At 48.2% G+C, this 15550-nt stretch overlaps 1 protein-coding gene across 1 annotated transcript in view; it reads left to right on the top strand.

The window, feature by feature from the left end:
* The window catches only part of pik3r3b (phosphoinositide-3-kinase, regulatory subunit 3b (gamma)), a 362415-nt gene that overhangs the window by 113768 nt on the left and 233097 nt on the right, over window positions 1–15550 (top strand). The window contains exons 2-3 of the mRNA XM_084186117.1: window positions 14844–14936; window positions 15135–15212. Coding sequence (XP_084042243.1) covers window positions 14844–14936; window positions 15135–15212 — 171 coding nt within the window. The remainder of the gene's footprint in view (window positions 1–14843; window positions 14937–15134; window positions 15213–15550) is intronic.

Here is a 15550-nt window from a genome sequence, read left to right on the forward strand (position 1 = left end):
GTATAAAAGACACCTGGGAGCCAGAAATCTTTCTGATTGAGAGGGGGTCAAATACTTATTTCCCTCATTAAAATGCAAATCAATTTATAACATTTTTGACATGCATTTTTCTGGATTTTTTTGTTGTTATTCTGTCTCTCACTGTTCAAATAAACAAACCATTAAAATTATAGACTGATCATTTCTTTGTCAGTGGGCAAATGTACAAAATCAGCAGGGGATCAAATACTTTTTTCCCTCACTGTAGTTTGTCAATTTTTGTCCCCAATGTTTTTCTGTGTTATTCCATTGATTGTAGAATCCCTTCCTGGAGGACTGTTTTCCTGATGTCATCACTTGTGTCATTAATGCTGGGGCTGGGTGTGCTGGATGTCTCTGTGGGTCTGTATTGATTATTGTAATATATTGTTTTATTCCTCCAGGAGTGGATGAGGAGCCCTGTGGATTAATAGCCAGTCAGGACCCACAGTCAGGCCAACCCATCCATATACACACACACACACACACACACACACACACACACACACACACACACACACACACACACACACACACACAAACATGCACCGCACACACACACACCAAATTCAATTACACTGTCAGACACATTTTCAATATTTAAACATTTCAATAGCTCCAAATTTCAATGACTTAGAAACCTCAAACCAACTATAAATTGTAGAAATTCATATACAAATATTGAAAGCATTTAATGAGAAAACTAAAAGGCTTTCCATATGTAAATATTGCCCCATTTACATTGTGTAATTTATTGACTGTCTCTAACCAGCCCCACAAATAGGCTATCAAACCAACTTTGCCACGGTTGCACACCGGGGGCTGAAGCTAATTACCGATAGAAGTTGGCTAGCTTACTAGCTAGCCTAGGCTACTTCCAGACACAAGACCTGGTCAGACTGTTTCAAGTTATCTAGAAGGGTGAGTGAATGTAACTGTGTACTGTTTCGGAACTGTGTACTGAGTGGAAATACAAAACGCTTCCCACGTGCAAACGCACACACAAGAGACACACACATCAAAGCACGCCTCCAAGACCCAAATCTCATTCTCATTTGCATTTCCTAATGAGGAGGATTGAAACCGAGGCTAAATCAGTCAGTTCAACCTCCTTTAATAAATTATTCAATGCACGTTTACTTTCTAGGTTAGGGGTTGTGTGTGCGAGGGAAGTGGCTGTGTGTGTGTGTGTGCGCTAGAGAGTGTGCGCTAGTGTGTGTGTGAGTAAGTGGGAGTGTGGAACCAGCATGGAGTCCCTTTTGAGGTAAATGCCAGGTTGTTTGGAAATGTAATTCCATTTTGAAGGTGGACGGGGGGGCTGTCTATCAGAGTTGATGAATGGGGTTGAGATGGAAAGACGTAGAGTGGAGGGAGGTAGATGGAGAGATGGGGGGGGGGGTAGAGGAAGCGGGGGGGTGAACCCAGCCCAGGGAAGTGGCTCAGGGGCTGGGGAAGCTGTCTCTGACTGGGCGTCTCATCAGTCAGAGAACCAGGCTATAGACAGGTTCACAGGATAAAGAGCAATTATTGACATGGAGGACCAGTGTGACAAGTAGAGGGAGAGAAAGATCAGGTCAGGAGTAGGAGAGGAAAGAGAGGGATGAGAGAGATGTTCCGGGTAAGCAACGCTATGATAAATTATCAATAGTTAGTCAATGACACAGAGTACAAGGAGTGAAATGTTAGCTAAACAGACAGGTACGCAGACTAACAGAATATGCCTTCACAGTAAAAGTACAGTAGCCAATAACTTTAACTGTTTTTCAGTTCCCCCGCTGTATTACTTGATAAGCACACACACAAAGACAGTGAAACCTTCCATGAGTTAAACCCAACACGGCCATCCATGGCAATCTGTGCAGACTGACAGTGACTGACTGACTGTGCAGTGGGTAATGCTGTACTGTCTGTCTGGTACACTGAGAGAAGAGAAGAGATTTGGAAGTTGGTACAGAGAGTAGCTCTAGCCATTAAAGAGTGTTCTAAGTTAACTGGGAACAAACTGTTCTGTCGTTTGTCTTATTTTAGCCATGGTGAATAATAGATGTTGTGCTCCACTCCGCCTGTCCGTCTGTCTGTCTGTCCGTCCATCCATCCGCCTGAAGGGATGGGAGGATAGGGGTGGTGGTGGTTGGGGGTGATAGGGGGGATGCTGGAGGGGATGGTGGATGAGGTTAGGGGTGGTGGTGGTTGGGGTTGATAGGGGGGATGTGGAGGAGGATAGGGGTGGTGGTGGTTGGGGGTGATAGGGGGGATGGTGGAGGAGGATAGGGGTGGTGAAGGTTGGGGGTGATGGGGGGATGGTGGAGGAGGATAGGGGTGGTGATGGTTGGGGGTGATGGGGGGATGGTGGAGGAGGATAGGGGTGGTGGTGGTTGGGGGTTATAGGGGGGATGGTGGAGGAGGATAGGGGTGGTGGTGGTCGGGGGTTATAGGGGGGATGGTGGAGGAGGATAGGGGTGGTGGTGGTTGGGGGTGATAGGGGGGATGGTGGAGGAGGATAGGGGTGGTGGTGGTTGGGGGTGATAGGGGGGATGGTGGAGGAGGATAGGGGTGGTGGTGGTTGGGGGTGATAGGGGGATGGTGGAGGAGGATAGGGGTGGTGGTGGTTGGGGGTGATAGGGGGATGGTGGAGGAGGATAGGGGTGGTGGTGGTTGGGGGTGATAGGGGGATGGTGGAGGAGGATAGGGGTGGTGGGGGTTGGGGGTTGCATCCTGTTACCGGTGTGAAGACTGAAATGATGAAAACGACCCCCCTTCCTCTTCTCCTCTCTTTTTCTCTACCCTCTGTCACCTCATCTGACACTAGTCTACCCGCCACTGTGTGTGTGTGTGTGTGTGTGTGTGTGTGTGTGTGTGTGTGTGTGTGTGTGTGTGTGTGTGTGTGTATGTGTGTGTGTGTGTGTGTGTGCTTTGTGAACCCATCTTATATTGCATACCTCTACAATCTCCCTCACACAGAGCACACACACATATTACAAGTCATTTAACATGAGAAATATTCACAACACTGCTTGATTCCGATTGCCTGGTATTACTGTATCATTAGACTATATTATATAATCATACTTTCCTCAGGATATTATTAAAGTAATGTGTTTTAATGACAAACTGAGAGAGATCATACGGGACAAATGGTACAGTCAGACTGGCTATCACATGCCCCCTAGTGTGACCATCGGGTCACTGCAGGCCAAGCCAGGGCTGCTACTAGAGACAATACTGATTATCACCAGCAGCATTACTCTCCACATAGAGAAACTGTAGTTGAGGGAAATAGATAGGTTAGCATGCACAGTATAAAACATGTATACAACCTACATTGAAGCACATACACTGAGTATACCAAACATTAGGAACACCTTCCTAATATTGAGTTGCACCCCCTTTTGCCCTCAGAACAGCCTGAATTCATTGGGGCATGGACTCTACAAGGTGTCGAAAGCGTTCCACAGGGATGCTGGCCCATGTTGACTCCAATGCTTCCCACTGTTGTGTCAAGTTGGCTGGATGTTCATTGGGTGGTGGATCATTCTTGATACACACAGAAAACTGTTGAGCGTGAAAAACCCAGCAGCGTTGCAGTTCTTGACTCAAACCGGTGTGCCTGGCATCTACAACTATACTCTGCTCAAAGGCATTTAGATATTTTGTCTGAATGGCACACATACACAATCCATGTCACAATTATCTCAAGGCTTAAAATCCTTCTTTAACCTGTCTCCTCCTCTTCATGTACATTGATTGAAGTGGATTTAACAAGTGACATCAATAAGGGGTCATAGCTTTCACCTGGTCAGTCAATGTCATGGAAAGAGCATGTGTTCTTAATGTGTTGTATACTCAGTGTATAAATCTTAAATTTCATCATACCTCACACTATGAATATCAGCCACCATCAGATATGTATTTATTGATATACAATGCACCTCCATACATAGTATACACCCCCAGTATAGGTAACCTGCTCTCCCAGCTGTGTGTATGGTATGTAGGAGGCAGTATAGGTAACCTGCTCTCCCAGCTGTGTGTACGGTATGTAGGAGGCAGTATAGGTAACCTGCTCTCCCAGCTGTGTGTATGGTATGTAGGAGGCAGTATAGGTAACCTGCTCTCCCAGCTGTGTGTATGGTATGTAGGAGGCAGTATAGGTAACCTGCTCTCCCAGCTGTGTGTATGGTATGTAGGAGGCAGTATAGGTAACCTGCTCTCCCAGCTGTGTGTATGGTATGTAGGAGGCAGTATAGGGAACCTGCTCTCCCAGCTGTGTGTATGGTATGTAGGAGGCAGTATAGGTAACCTGCTCTCCCAGCTGTGTGTATGGTATGTAGGAGGCAGTATAGGTAACCTGCTCTCCCAGCTGTGTGTACGGTATGTAGGAGGCAGTATAGGTAACCTGCTCTCCCAGCTGTGTGTATGGTATGTAGGAGGCAGTATAGGTAACCTGCTCTCCCAGCTGTGTGTATGGTATGTAGGAGGCAGTATAGGTAACCTGCTCTCCCAGCTGTGTGTATGGTATGTAGGAGGCAGTATAGGTAACCTGCTCTCCCAGCTGTGTGTATGGTATGTAGGAGGCAGTATAGGTAACCTGCTCTCCCAGCTGTGTGTATGGTATGTAGGAGGCAGTATAGGTAACCTGCTCTCCCAGCTGTGTGTACGGTATGTAGGAGGCAGTATAGGTAACCTGCTCTCCCAGCTGTGTGTACGGTATGTAGGAGGCAGTATAGGTAACCTGCTCTCCCAGCTGTGTGTATGGTATGTAGGAGGCAGTATAGGTAACCTGCTCTCCCAGCTGTGTGTATGGTATGTAGGAGGCAGTATAGGTAACCTGCTCTCCCAGCTGTGTGTATGGTATGTAGGAGGCAGTATAGGTAACCTGCTCTCCCAGCTGTGTGTATGGTATGTAGGAGGCAGTATAGGTAACCTGCTCTCCCAGCTGTGTGTATGGTATGTAGGAGGCAGTATAGGTAACCTGCTCTCCCAGCTGTGTGTACGGTATGTACAATACCAGTCAAACATTAGCAAACATGGATATGCTAATCCATAATTGGGATGCTTCTTTCTTTCTTTAGTCTCCTAATTGATTCCCAAAAGTGGGAATTTCACAGCTGCTCTCAGTTCTACCTGGCTTCTTCTATATGAATCTCAGATGTTGTTTAACCCTTTAACTGAAAGTTGTGGGTACTGGGTATGTAGACCTATTGGGGCCATACTTGCGAACATTAGAAAAAGTTTATGTATCAGCCAATTAAAATTGTCGACGTAGTTGCGTGTGATATTTCTTATTTCTTATTTTTATATATTGTGTGTTTTTGTTCTACCTTGTTATTTTTAGTATTACATTACATTGTTATTGATTATTGCATTCTTGGGGTTAGAGCTGGCAAGAAAGGCATTTCACTGTACTTGGGCATGTGACATTAAAACTTGAAACTTGAAGCTTGATCAAAGGCTTCATGTTAGCTGTTCCCATTACATAAGCTTGCACATGCAGCCCTATGCTAACCTCAGCAGGTTGCCGTGATTATTTCCTGTACCATATTGCCCATCAGCCTATCAAAGATCTTAACTACTTTTTTTCGACAAACCAATGGCATTTCTTAAAATAGGTCAACTTCGCCACCAGAGGGATACATTTAAAGTCCTACTGTATTACACTTCGTAATGCTAGTCCTTGAGTCAAATAACTCATATGTGACAAAGTAGATGATTATAAAATGTTGTAGACCTACATTTAGGTGGACACGTCCATGTAATATAGCCTATGCAATATGATTATTAGGCCAAAGCAGTGTGTTTCTCTGCAAGGCTGAAAAACTAGGTAGTTCCTTATTACAGTAAATTCATTCTTAATATTCATTTTCAAACTGTTGGCTTTAGGCTACGTCCCTTTTCAACACACTAACACAATACATATAATTCTGCATTTCAAAGGGGGGAAGAAACTCATGTGAGATTCGACACCTTGCCACAATCTGCAACAATTACGTGGAGCTAGGCAGTCTACACAGAGAGCTATTTGACCAGTCAGTCAAATACACGTGATGTAGTTGCTTTGATTATCAGAAAGTGCTGTTGGACTTATGTTAAAGACGCTTTCATGAACAAGTGTTGGAACACGTCCAACTACGTCAACAATTTTAATTTGCTGATATGGAATTTGTAACAGGAAATAATCATGGCCACCTGCTGAGTTTAGCATAGAGCTAAATGTGCAAGCGTATGTAATGGGAACAGCTAACATGTAGCCTTTGATCACGTGCAACTACATCAACAATTTTAATTGGCTGATGCTTAAACTTAACCTTGAACTTAAACTCCACGAGTGTCACGATCGTCAAAAGGATTGGACCAATGCGCAGCGTGGAATGCGAACATACTTTATTATTATATTCACCACACGAACAAAACAACAAAACGATACGTGAAGTCCTTGGTAACAAAACACAAACCATACACGGAACAAGATCCCACAATACACTGTGCCAACCAGGCTGCCTAAGTATGGTTCCCAATCAGAGACAACAAGCAACAGCTGATTCTCGTTGCCTCTGATTGAGAACCACCCCGGCCAACATAGATACACATGAACTAGAAACTGAAACAAAGAACACAAAACATAGACTCTACACACCCTGGCTCAACATAAAATAGTCCCTAGAGCCAGGGCGTGACAGTACCCCCCCCCCAAAGGCGCGGACTGCGACCGCGCCAAACATAAACCGAACAGGGGAGGGCCGGGTGGGCATTCCTCCTCGGGCGTGACCACCACCCTCTAATAACCCCCCCGTAGTGCCCCTGGTCTGGTCTGGCCCCGCTGGCTGGAGCTGGACTGGACATCGGTGGAGCGGATTGCTTAGGCTCCGGTGTGGAGCAGCTGACCGGTACCTGACCAGGCACCGGTGAACCGGGCACGGGCTGTGCCGGACTGACGACACGCACCACAGGCTTGGTGCGGGAAGCAGGAATGGGCCGGACCGGGCTGACGACGCGCACCCCTGGCTTGGTGCGGGGAGCAGGAACGGGCCGGACCGTGCTGACGATGCGCACCACAGGCTTGGTGCGGGGAGCAGGAATGGGCCGGACCGGGCTGACGACGCGCACCCCTGGCTTGGTGCGGGGAGCAGGAACGGGCCGGACCGGGCTGACGATGCGCACCACAGGCTTGGTGCGGGGAGCAGGAACGGGCCGGGCTGACGAAGCGCACCACTGGCTTGGTGCGGGGAGCAGGAACGGGCCAGGCCGGGCTGACGACGCGCACCACTGACTTGGTGCGGGGAGCAGGAACGGGCCGGGCCGGGCTGGCGACGCGCACCATTGGCTTGGTGCGGGGAGCAGGAACAGGCCGGGCCGGGCTGACGACGCGCACCATTGGCTTGGTGCGAGGGGCAGCAACAGGCCGGGCCGGGCTGGCGACGCACACCATTGGCTTGGTGCGAGGGGCAGGAACAGGCCGGGCCGGGCTGGCGACGCGCACCATAGGCTTGGTGCGGGGAGCAGGAACAGGCCGGACCGGGCTGGCGACGCGCACCATAGGCTTGTTGCGGGGAGCAGGAACAGGCCGGGCCGGGCTGGCGACGCGCACCATTGGCTTGGTGCGGGGAGCAGGAACAGGCCGGGCCGGGCTGGCGACGCGCACCATTGGCTTGGTGCGGGGAGCAGGAACAGGCCGGGCCTGGCTGGCGACGCGCACCATAGGCTTGGTGCGGGGAGCAGGAACAGGCCGGGCCGAGCTGGCGACGCGCACCATTGGCTTGGTGCGGGGAGCAGGAACAGGCCGGGCCGGGCTGGCAACGCACACCATTGGCTTGGTGCGAAGGGCAGGAACAGGCCGGACCGGGCTGGCGACGCGCATCACAGGCTTGGTGCGAGGGACAGGAACAGGCTGGACCGCACTGGGAACACACACCACTGGCCTTATACGGGGATCAGGAACGGGCCGGACCGGACTGGCAACACACTTCAGTACCTCTCGCCGTGCCTCTACACTTTCCCTCCCTCTAATCACCAATTTGCCCATGGTCCTCTGCCCTCGAACATGTCCTCCCAGGACCACCATTGGCCCACCTGGGCCATCGCCAACTTCTCCATCTCCTTACACGGCGTTAGCTCCGAAACACACTGCTTGGTCCAGTATTGGTGGGATCTTCTGTCACGATCGTCAAAAGGATTGGACCAATGCGCAGCGTGGAATGCGAACATACTTTATTATTATATTCACCACACGAACAAAACAACAAAACGATACGTGAAGTCCTTGGTAACAAAACACAAACCATACACGGAACAAGATCCCACAATACACTGTGCCAACCAGGGCTGCCTAAGTATGGTTCCCAATCAGAGACAACAAGCAACAGCTGATTCTCGTTGCCTCTGATTGAGAACCACCCCGGCCAACATAGATACACATGAACTAGAAACTGAAACAAAGAACACAAAACATAGACTCTACACACCCTGGCTCAACATAAAAGAGTCCCTAGAGCCAGGGCGTGACAGTACCCCCCCCCAAAGGCGCGGACTGCGACCGCGCCAAACATAAACCGAACAGGGGAGGGCCGGGTGGGCATTCCTCCTCGCGCGTGACCACCACCCTCTAATAACCCCCCCGTAGTGCCCCTGGTCTGGTCTGGCCCCGCTGGCTGGAGCTGGACTGGACATCGGTGGAGCGGATTGCTTAGGCTCCGGTGTGGAGCAGCTGACCGGTACCTGACCAGGCACCGGTGAACCGGGCACGGGCTGTGCCGGACTGACGACATGCACCACAGGCTTGGTGCGGGGAGCAGGAACAGGCCGGGCCGGGCTGGCGACGCGCACCATTGGCTTGGTGCGGGGAGCAGGAACAGGCCGGGCCGGGCTGGCGACGCGCACCATTGGCTTGGTGCGGGGAGCAGGAACAGGCCGGGCCTGGCTGGCGACGCGCACCATAGGCTTGGTGCGGGGAGCAGGAACAGGCCGGGCCGGGCTGGCGACGCGCACCATTGGCTTGGTGCGGGGAGCAGGAACAGGCCGGGCCGGGCTGGCAACGCACACCATTGGCTTGGTGCGAGGGGCAGGAACAGGCCGGGCCGGGCTGGCGACGCGCACCCCTGACTTGGTGCGGGGAGCAGGAACGGGCCGGACCGGGATGGCGACGCGCACCATAGGCTTGGTGCGGGGAGCAGGAACAGGCCGGACCGGGCTGGCGACGCGCACCATTGGCTTGGTGCGGGGAGCAGGAACAGGCCGGGCCGGGCTGGCGACGCGCACCATTGGCTTGGTGCGGGGAGCAGGAACAGGCCGGGCCTGGCTGGCGACGCGCACCATAGGCTTGGTGCGGGGAGCAGGAACAGGCCGGGCCGGGCTGGCGACGCGCACCATTGGCTTGGTGCGGGGAGCAGGAACAGGCCGGGCCGGGCTGGCAACGCACACCATTGGCTTGGTGCGAGGGGCAGGAACAGGCCGGACCGGGCTGGCGACGCGCATCACAGGCTTGGTGCGAGGGACAGGAACAGGCTGGACCGCACTGGGAACACACACCACTGGCCTTATACGGGGATCAGGAACGGGCCGGACCGGACTGGCAACACACTTCAGTACCTCTCGCCGTGCCTCTACACTTTCCCTCCCTCTAATCACCAATGGCTCCCGTAACCCGGTGGTCTTCTCTCCTCGTCCACAAACTCGCCCCTTATCTAACTCCAACAGCCCCGTCGTCCATGCCATGTGCCCCCCCCTAAACATTTCTTGGGGTTGCCTCTCGCCTGTCCGACGACGACACTGTTGGCGCCGTACCTCCTCTCTCGCCAAGGCTTTAACCTTTGCCCATGGTCCTCTGCCCTTGAACATGTCCTCCCAGGACCACCATTGGCCCACCTGGGCCATCGCCAACTTCTCCATCTCCTTACACGGCGTTAGCTCCGAAACACACTGCTTGGTCCAGTATTGGTGGGATCTTCTGTCACGATCGTCAAAAGGATTGGACCAATGCGCAGCGTGGAATGCGAACATACTTTATTATTATATTCACCACACGAACAAAACAACAAAACGATACGTGAAGTCCTTGGTAACAAAACACAAACCATACACGGAACAAGATCCCACAATACACTGTGCCAACCAGGCTGCCTAAGTATGGTTCCCAATCAGAGACAACAAGCAACAGCTGATTCTCGTTGCCTCTGATTGAGAACCACCCCGGCCAACATAGATACACATGAACTAGAAACTGAAACAAAGAACACAAAACATAGACTCTACACACCCTGGCTCAACATAAAATAGTCCCTAGAGCCAGGGCGTGACAACGGGACCGCAAACCGATCCAAATGTAGCATGTATAGTTCAGAAAATCTATTCAAACGTTACGAATCCTCGGTTCACTAACATTTGTTGCTCATATTACTTTCTTCCTACCTTCCGAAAATACCTCATCTTTTGTGACAACGGATGTGTCGAACTAAGTATGTAACTGCGTTGACAGTCATTGATCTACAAGTCATTTTGCATGCCAAACAACCCCAGGCAATATCAGTAGCCTAGTCAAACTGCGCACTTTGCAGTGCTTCACGTGCTGACCAATGAGAGTTGGGCGGCCTATCTTGCACATTTGCGTGCCACCTTCAGCATTCAAATGCTTGTAAAATAGTTGTGCAATATTAGGCTTTATTAGATGAGTGACAACCAATGTAATTTGATAATTTCATAACGAGGACAGCAATCACTTTTGCGAGCACCACTGCCTACAGGAAAGTGTGTGCCCTCGGTCCTGGAGGGAAGAAAAAGTAATTCCACTACCCAAGAATAGCAAAGCACCCTTTACTGGCTCAAACAGCCAACCAATAAGCCTGTGACCAACCCTTAGTAAACTTTTGGAAAAAATGGTGTTTGACCAGATACAATGCTATTTCACAGTAAACTAATTAACAACAGATTTTCAGCACGCTTATAGGGAAGGGCATTCAACATGTACTTAAACAAATAACTGATGATTGGCTGAGAGAAATGTATAATAACAAGATTGTGGGAGCTGTTTTGTTAGACTTCAGTGCAGCTTTTGACTTTATCGTTCATAATATGCTGCTGTGTTCTGGCTTTACATCCCCTGCTATATTATTAGTTACCTGTCTAACAGAACACATGTGTGTTCATTAATGGAAGCCAACATAATCCAGGTAGAGTCAGGCATTCCCTAGGGCAGCTGTCTAGGCCCCTTACTTTTTTTCTATCTTTACTAATGACCTGCCACTGGTTCTGAGTAAACCTGTGTGTTTATGTATGCTGATGACTCAACACTATACACGTCAGCTACCACAGCAAGTGAAATCACTGCTACACTTAACAAAGAGCTGCAGTCAGTTTCAGAATGGGTGGATGTTACAGGAGGGGGTCGCCGTTCCGGAGCGACCCACTAGGTGTCATCCTCCGACAACCTTAGGCACCTTCTCACTCACAGTCGGGACTAATCATCATCCTATTGGTGTCACCTGTGTCTATCGGTTCACCTGTGTATTTATGCCCTCACTTCCCTGTGTTCCCTTGCTCAGTTTTCTCTGCTAGTTTCTCTATGTCCAGCAGTACTACTCAGTGTCTGATCGGAGATCTATGTACAGGTACTTGAGAAGTGTTCTCCCTGTTTTATTATTTGTTTCAGTCTTAGGTAGTATTTCGTCAGCCGGTTTTTGGAGACTTATTTGCTCCGCCTTTCTTTTATCGTGATAAGTCCGTTATTTTGTATTCTGGCTTCGGGACCACCAGTAAAGATCCTTGTTTCACCATCTCTGCCTACTGCCTACTGTATATCCTGCACCGCACCTGGGTCACACCTCACACCAACCCTTACAGGTGGAAAGAAATAAGTTCATCCTAAATATTTCAAAAAACGAAAAGCATTGTATTTGGGACAAATTATTCACTAAACCCTAAACCTCAACTAAATATTGTAATGAATAATGTGGAAATTTAGCAAGTTGAGGAGACTAAACTGCTTGGAGTAACCCAAGATTGTAAACTGTAATGGTCAAAACATATTGATGCAACAGTAGCTAAGATGGGAAGAGGTCTGTCCATAATAAAGCGCTGCTCTGCCATCTTAACAACGCTATCAACAAGGCAGGTCCTACAGGCCCTAGTTTTGTCGCACCTGGACTACTGTCCATTCGTGTGGTCAGGTGCCACAAAGAGGGACTTAGGAAAATTACAATTGGCCCAGAACAGTGCAGCACGGCTGGCCCTTAAATCGTTTTTTATTTTATTTTATTTTTTTATTTCACCTTTATTTTACCAGCTAAGCCAGTTGAGAACAAGTTCTCATTTACAACTGCGACCTGGCCAAGATAAAGCAAAGCAGTGCGATAAAACCAACAACAACACAGAGTTACACATGGGATAAACAAAACATACAGTCAATAACACAATAGAAAATTGATATACAGTGTGTGCAAATGTAGTAAGTTATGGAGGTAAGGCAATAAATAGGCCATAGTGCAAAATAATTACAATTTAGTATTAACACTGGAATGATAGATGTGCAGAAGATGATGTGCAAATAGAGATACTGGGGTGCAAATGAGCAAAATAAATAACAATATTGGGTGGGCTAATTACAGATGGGCTGTGTACAGGTGCAGTGATCGGTAAGCTGCTCTGACAACTGATGCTTAAAGTTAGTGAGGGAGATAAGAGTCTCCAGCTTCAGAGTTTGTTCCAGTCATTAGCAGCAGAGAACTGGAAGGAATGGCGGCCAAATGAGGTGTTGGCTAGTATGCTGGAGCGCATACTACGTGTGGGTGTTGCTATGGATGTACATGGAGAGCTAACATTAATAATATGCATGTCAATCTCTCCTGGCTCAAAGTAGAGGAGAGATTGACTTAATCTCTACTTGTATTTGTGAGAGGTATTGACATGCTGAATGCACTGAGCTGTCTGTTTAAACTACTAGCACACAGCTCGGCCACCCATGCATACCCACAAGACATGACACTAGATGTCTCTTCACAGTCCAGAACAGACTATGGGAGGCGCACAGTACTACATACAGCCATGGCTACATGGACCTCTAGTCCACATCAAGTAACTCATGAAAGCAGTAAAATCAGATTTAAAAAAACAGATAAAATTACACATCATGGCACAGCGGGGACTGTGAAGAGACACATACACAGGCACAGACACATGCATACACACACACGTGATAACATACACACTATACACACATGTACACATGGATTTTGTGTTGTAGATATGTGGTAGTAGAGTAGTGGCCTGAGGGCACACAGTTAATGTGTTGTGAAATGTATTGTAATGATTTTTAAATTGTATAACTGTCTTAATTTTGCTTGACCCCAGGAAGAGTAGCTGTTGCCTTGGCAGCAGCTAATGGGGATCCATAATAAATACAAATGGCTGAATGGGAGGAGAAGCTCACTTGTAAAAACTTCTAACGGTCAAAACCATTACATTTTCAGATGGGGGTGAAATCCAAAGTTGTGCTATATATTCATTGGCTATATCATAACTAATTTGTAAAGATAAATATTGACACATTGCTAGCTCAAACACTTTTAATGTGGAAAATATACATGTGGGTGATGGTGATTTCAGATGAAAAGTGGGGGGATAAAAAAAGCATACATCGCCACTCCTAATCTTATAGTTGGGTGGTAGATGCCCACAAGTCTCCCTTATGGCTCAGCTCAGGTGACTACATACTCCATAGACATGATTTACACACAAACACACACACACACAGAGAGAGAGAGAGTGAGAGTGAGAGTGAGAGTGAGAGAGTGAGAGTGAGAGTGAGAGTGAGAGTGTGAGAGAGAGAGAGAGAGAGAGAGAGAGAAAAAGAAAGAGGTCAGCTCAGACAGATCCAGCTCAGAGAGGCCCAACATATCAATTCGTCATGAAAGGGAAAGATGCACATCCCTAAATTCTGCACACCTTGCCACAGGGCTAAGAGACAATTTGCACTTTTAAAGCTAATTTCTTTAAATTCTTCACATTTTGCATTTTTGATTCTCCCTGACTATTTAGCTTTTATTTTGGTGATTGTTAATTCCCAAAAATTATATCTGGTTTTGGTCATTTAGGTTTACACTGAATGCTGTTTGGGCTTAGTCGGACCAAAAAAATAAATAAAATAAAAACATGTGGCCCGACCAAGACTTTTCATGCAGAAATAAACCCTGGTGTGGGGTCCTACACAACCATGCAGCTGCCACCTGTCACACGTACGAATATGAGACACACACACATGCCCAAACATCCTTCTCTCTCTCTCTCTCGTTCTCTCTCGCTCTCTCTCGCTCTCTCTCTCTTGCACACACACACACAGACACACACACACACACACACACACACACACACACACAGTGGGATGGGGGTAAAAGATGAAGGTGGCATGTGTGAGTGGGAGAGTGCATTTGTCATACGGAGCAGGAGAGCGGAATTGAAATGCTGCTCCTGAAATAGATGTACCGAGACAGTGCAGGTCAAAGACTTAAGCACACACATGCAAATCTATCTCTGTCTTTTTATTATCTCTTCTCTCTCTCTTCTCTCTCTCTCTTTTTCTCTCTCTCTCACACACTTTCCTGTTCTGTTATGTGGTTGTGTGTGGGTCAGTAAAGTGAAGCACTAAGGGAATATGCTTATCTTCTTGAGTTTCTCTTGATTCAGTGTGTATGTCTATGTGTGTAGCATCTCTGATCGTTGTTCTCTCTCTCTCCTTCCCTTTCCCTCCCTCCCTTTCCCTCTCTCTCTCTCCCCCTCTCTCCCTCCTCTCTCCCGTCTGTCTCTCTCTCTCTCTCTCTCTCTTGCTCTTTCTCTTTCTCTAGGTGGGGGGCCAAGGGAGGCCCCAGAGGTGTGTGCTCTGCCTGAGCAGGCTCCCGTGGTGCTACACAGGCTGATAGAAGCTCTGGAGAGACAAGGTAAAAACTTCCACAACTCAGAGAAAAAAACATGTTTGTAATTCATATTGTACACATTCAGGAATGATTATGACTCCATGTTTGAGCTCTTCAAATGCATCTTTATGAATATATAATTTTTATGTAGGAGGCCTAAAGTATGTTGTGGATGCATTGAAATGTAACTGTCACTCATTTCTCTCCCCCTGTCTTGTCTAGGCTTGGAGAGTGAGCCTCTGTACCGGACGCCCCCAGCCTCCACCGGACCACCAGAACTGAGACAGGCTCTTGACACAGGTACATAAACCCAACATAAACCATACATAACACTACATAACACAGGTGTATGCACTCACTACTGGATAAGAGCGTCTGCTAAATTACTAAAATGTACACTACCGTTCAAAGATTTGGGGTCACTTAGAAATGTCCTTGTTTTCGAAAGAAAAACAATTTTTTTGTCCATTAAAATAACATCAAATTGATCAGAAATACAGTGTAGACATTGTTGTAAATGGCTATTGTAGCTGGAAACGGCTGATTTTTAATGGAATGTCTACATAGGCCTACAGAGGCCCATTATCAGCAACCATCAGTCCTGTGTTCCAATGGCACGTTGTGTTTGCTATTTTTAT

The sequence above is a fragment of the Coregonus lavaretus genome (assembly GCF_964263955.1).
Source record: "Coregonus lavaretus genome assembly, chromosome: 21".
Taxonomy (NCBI): domain Eukaryota; kingdom Metazoa; phylum Chordata; class Actinopteri; order Salmoniformes; family Salmonidae; genus Coregonus; species Coregonus lavaretus.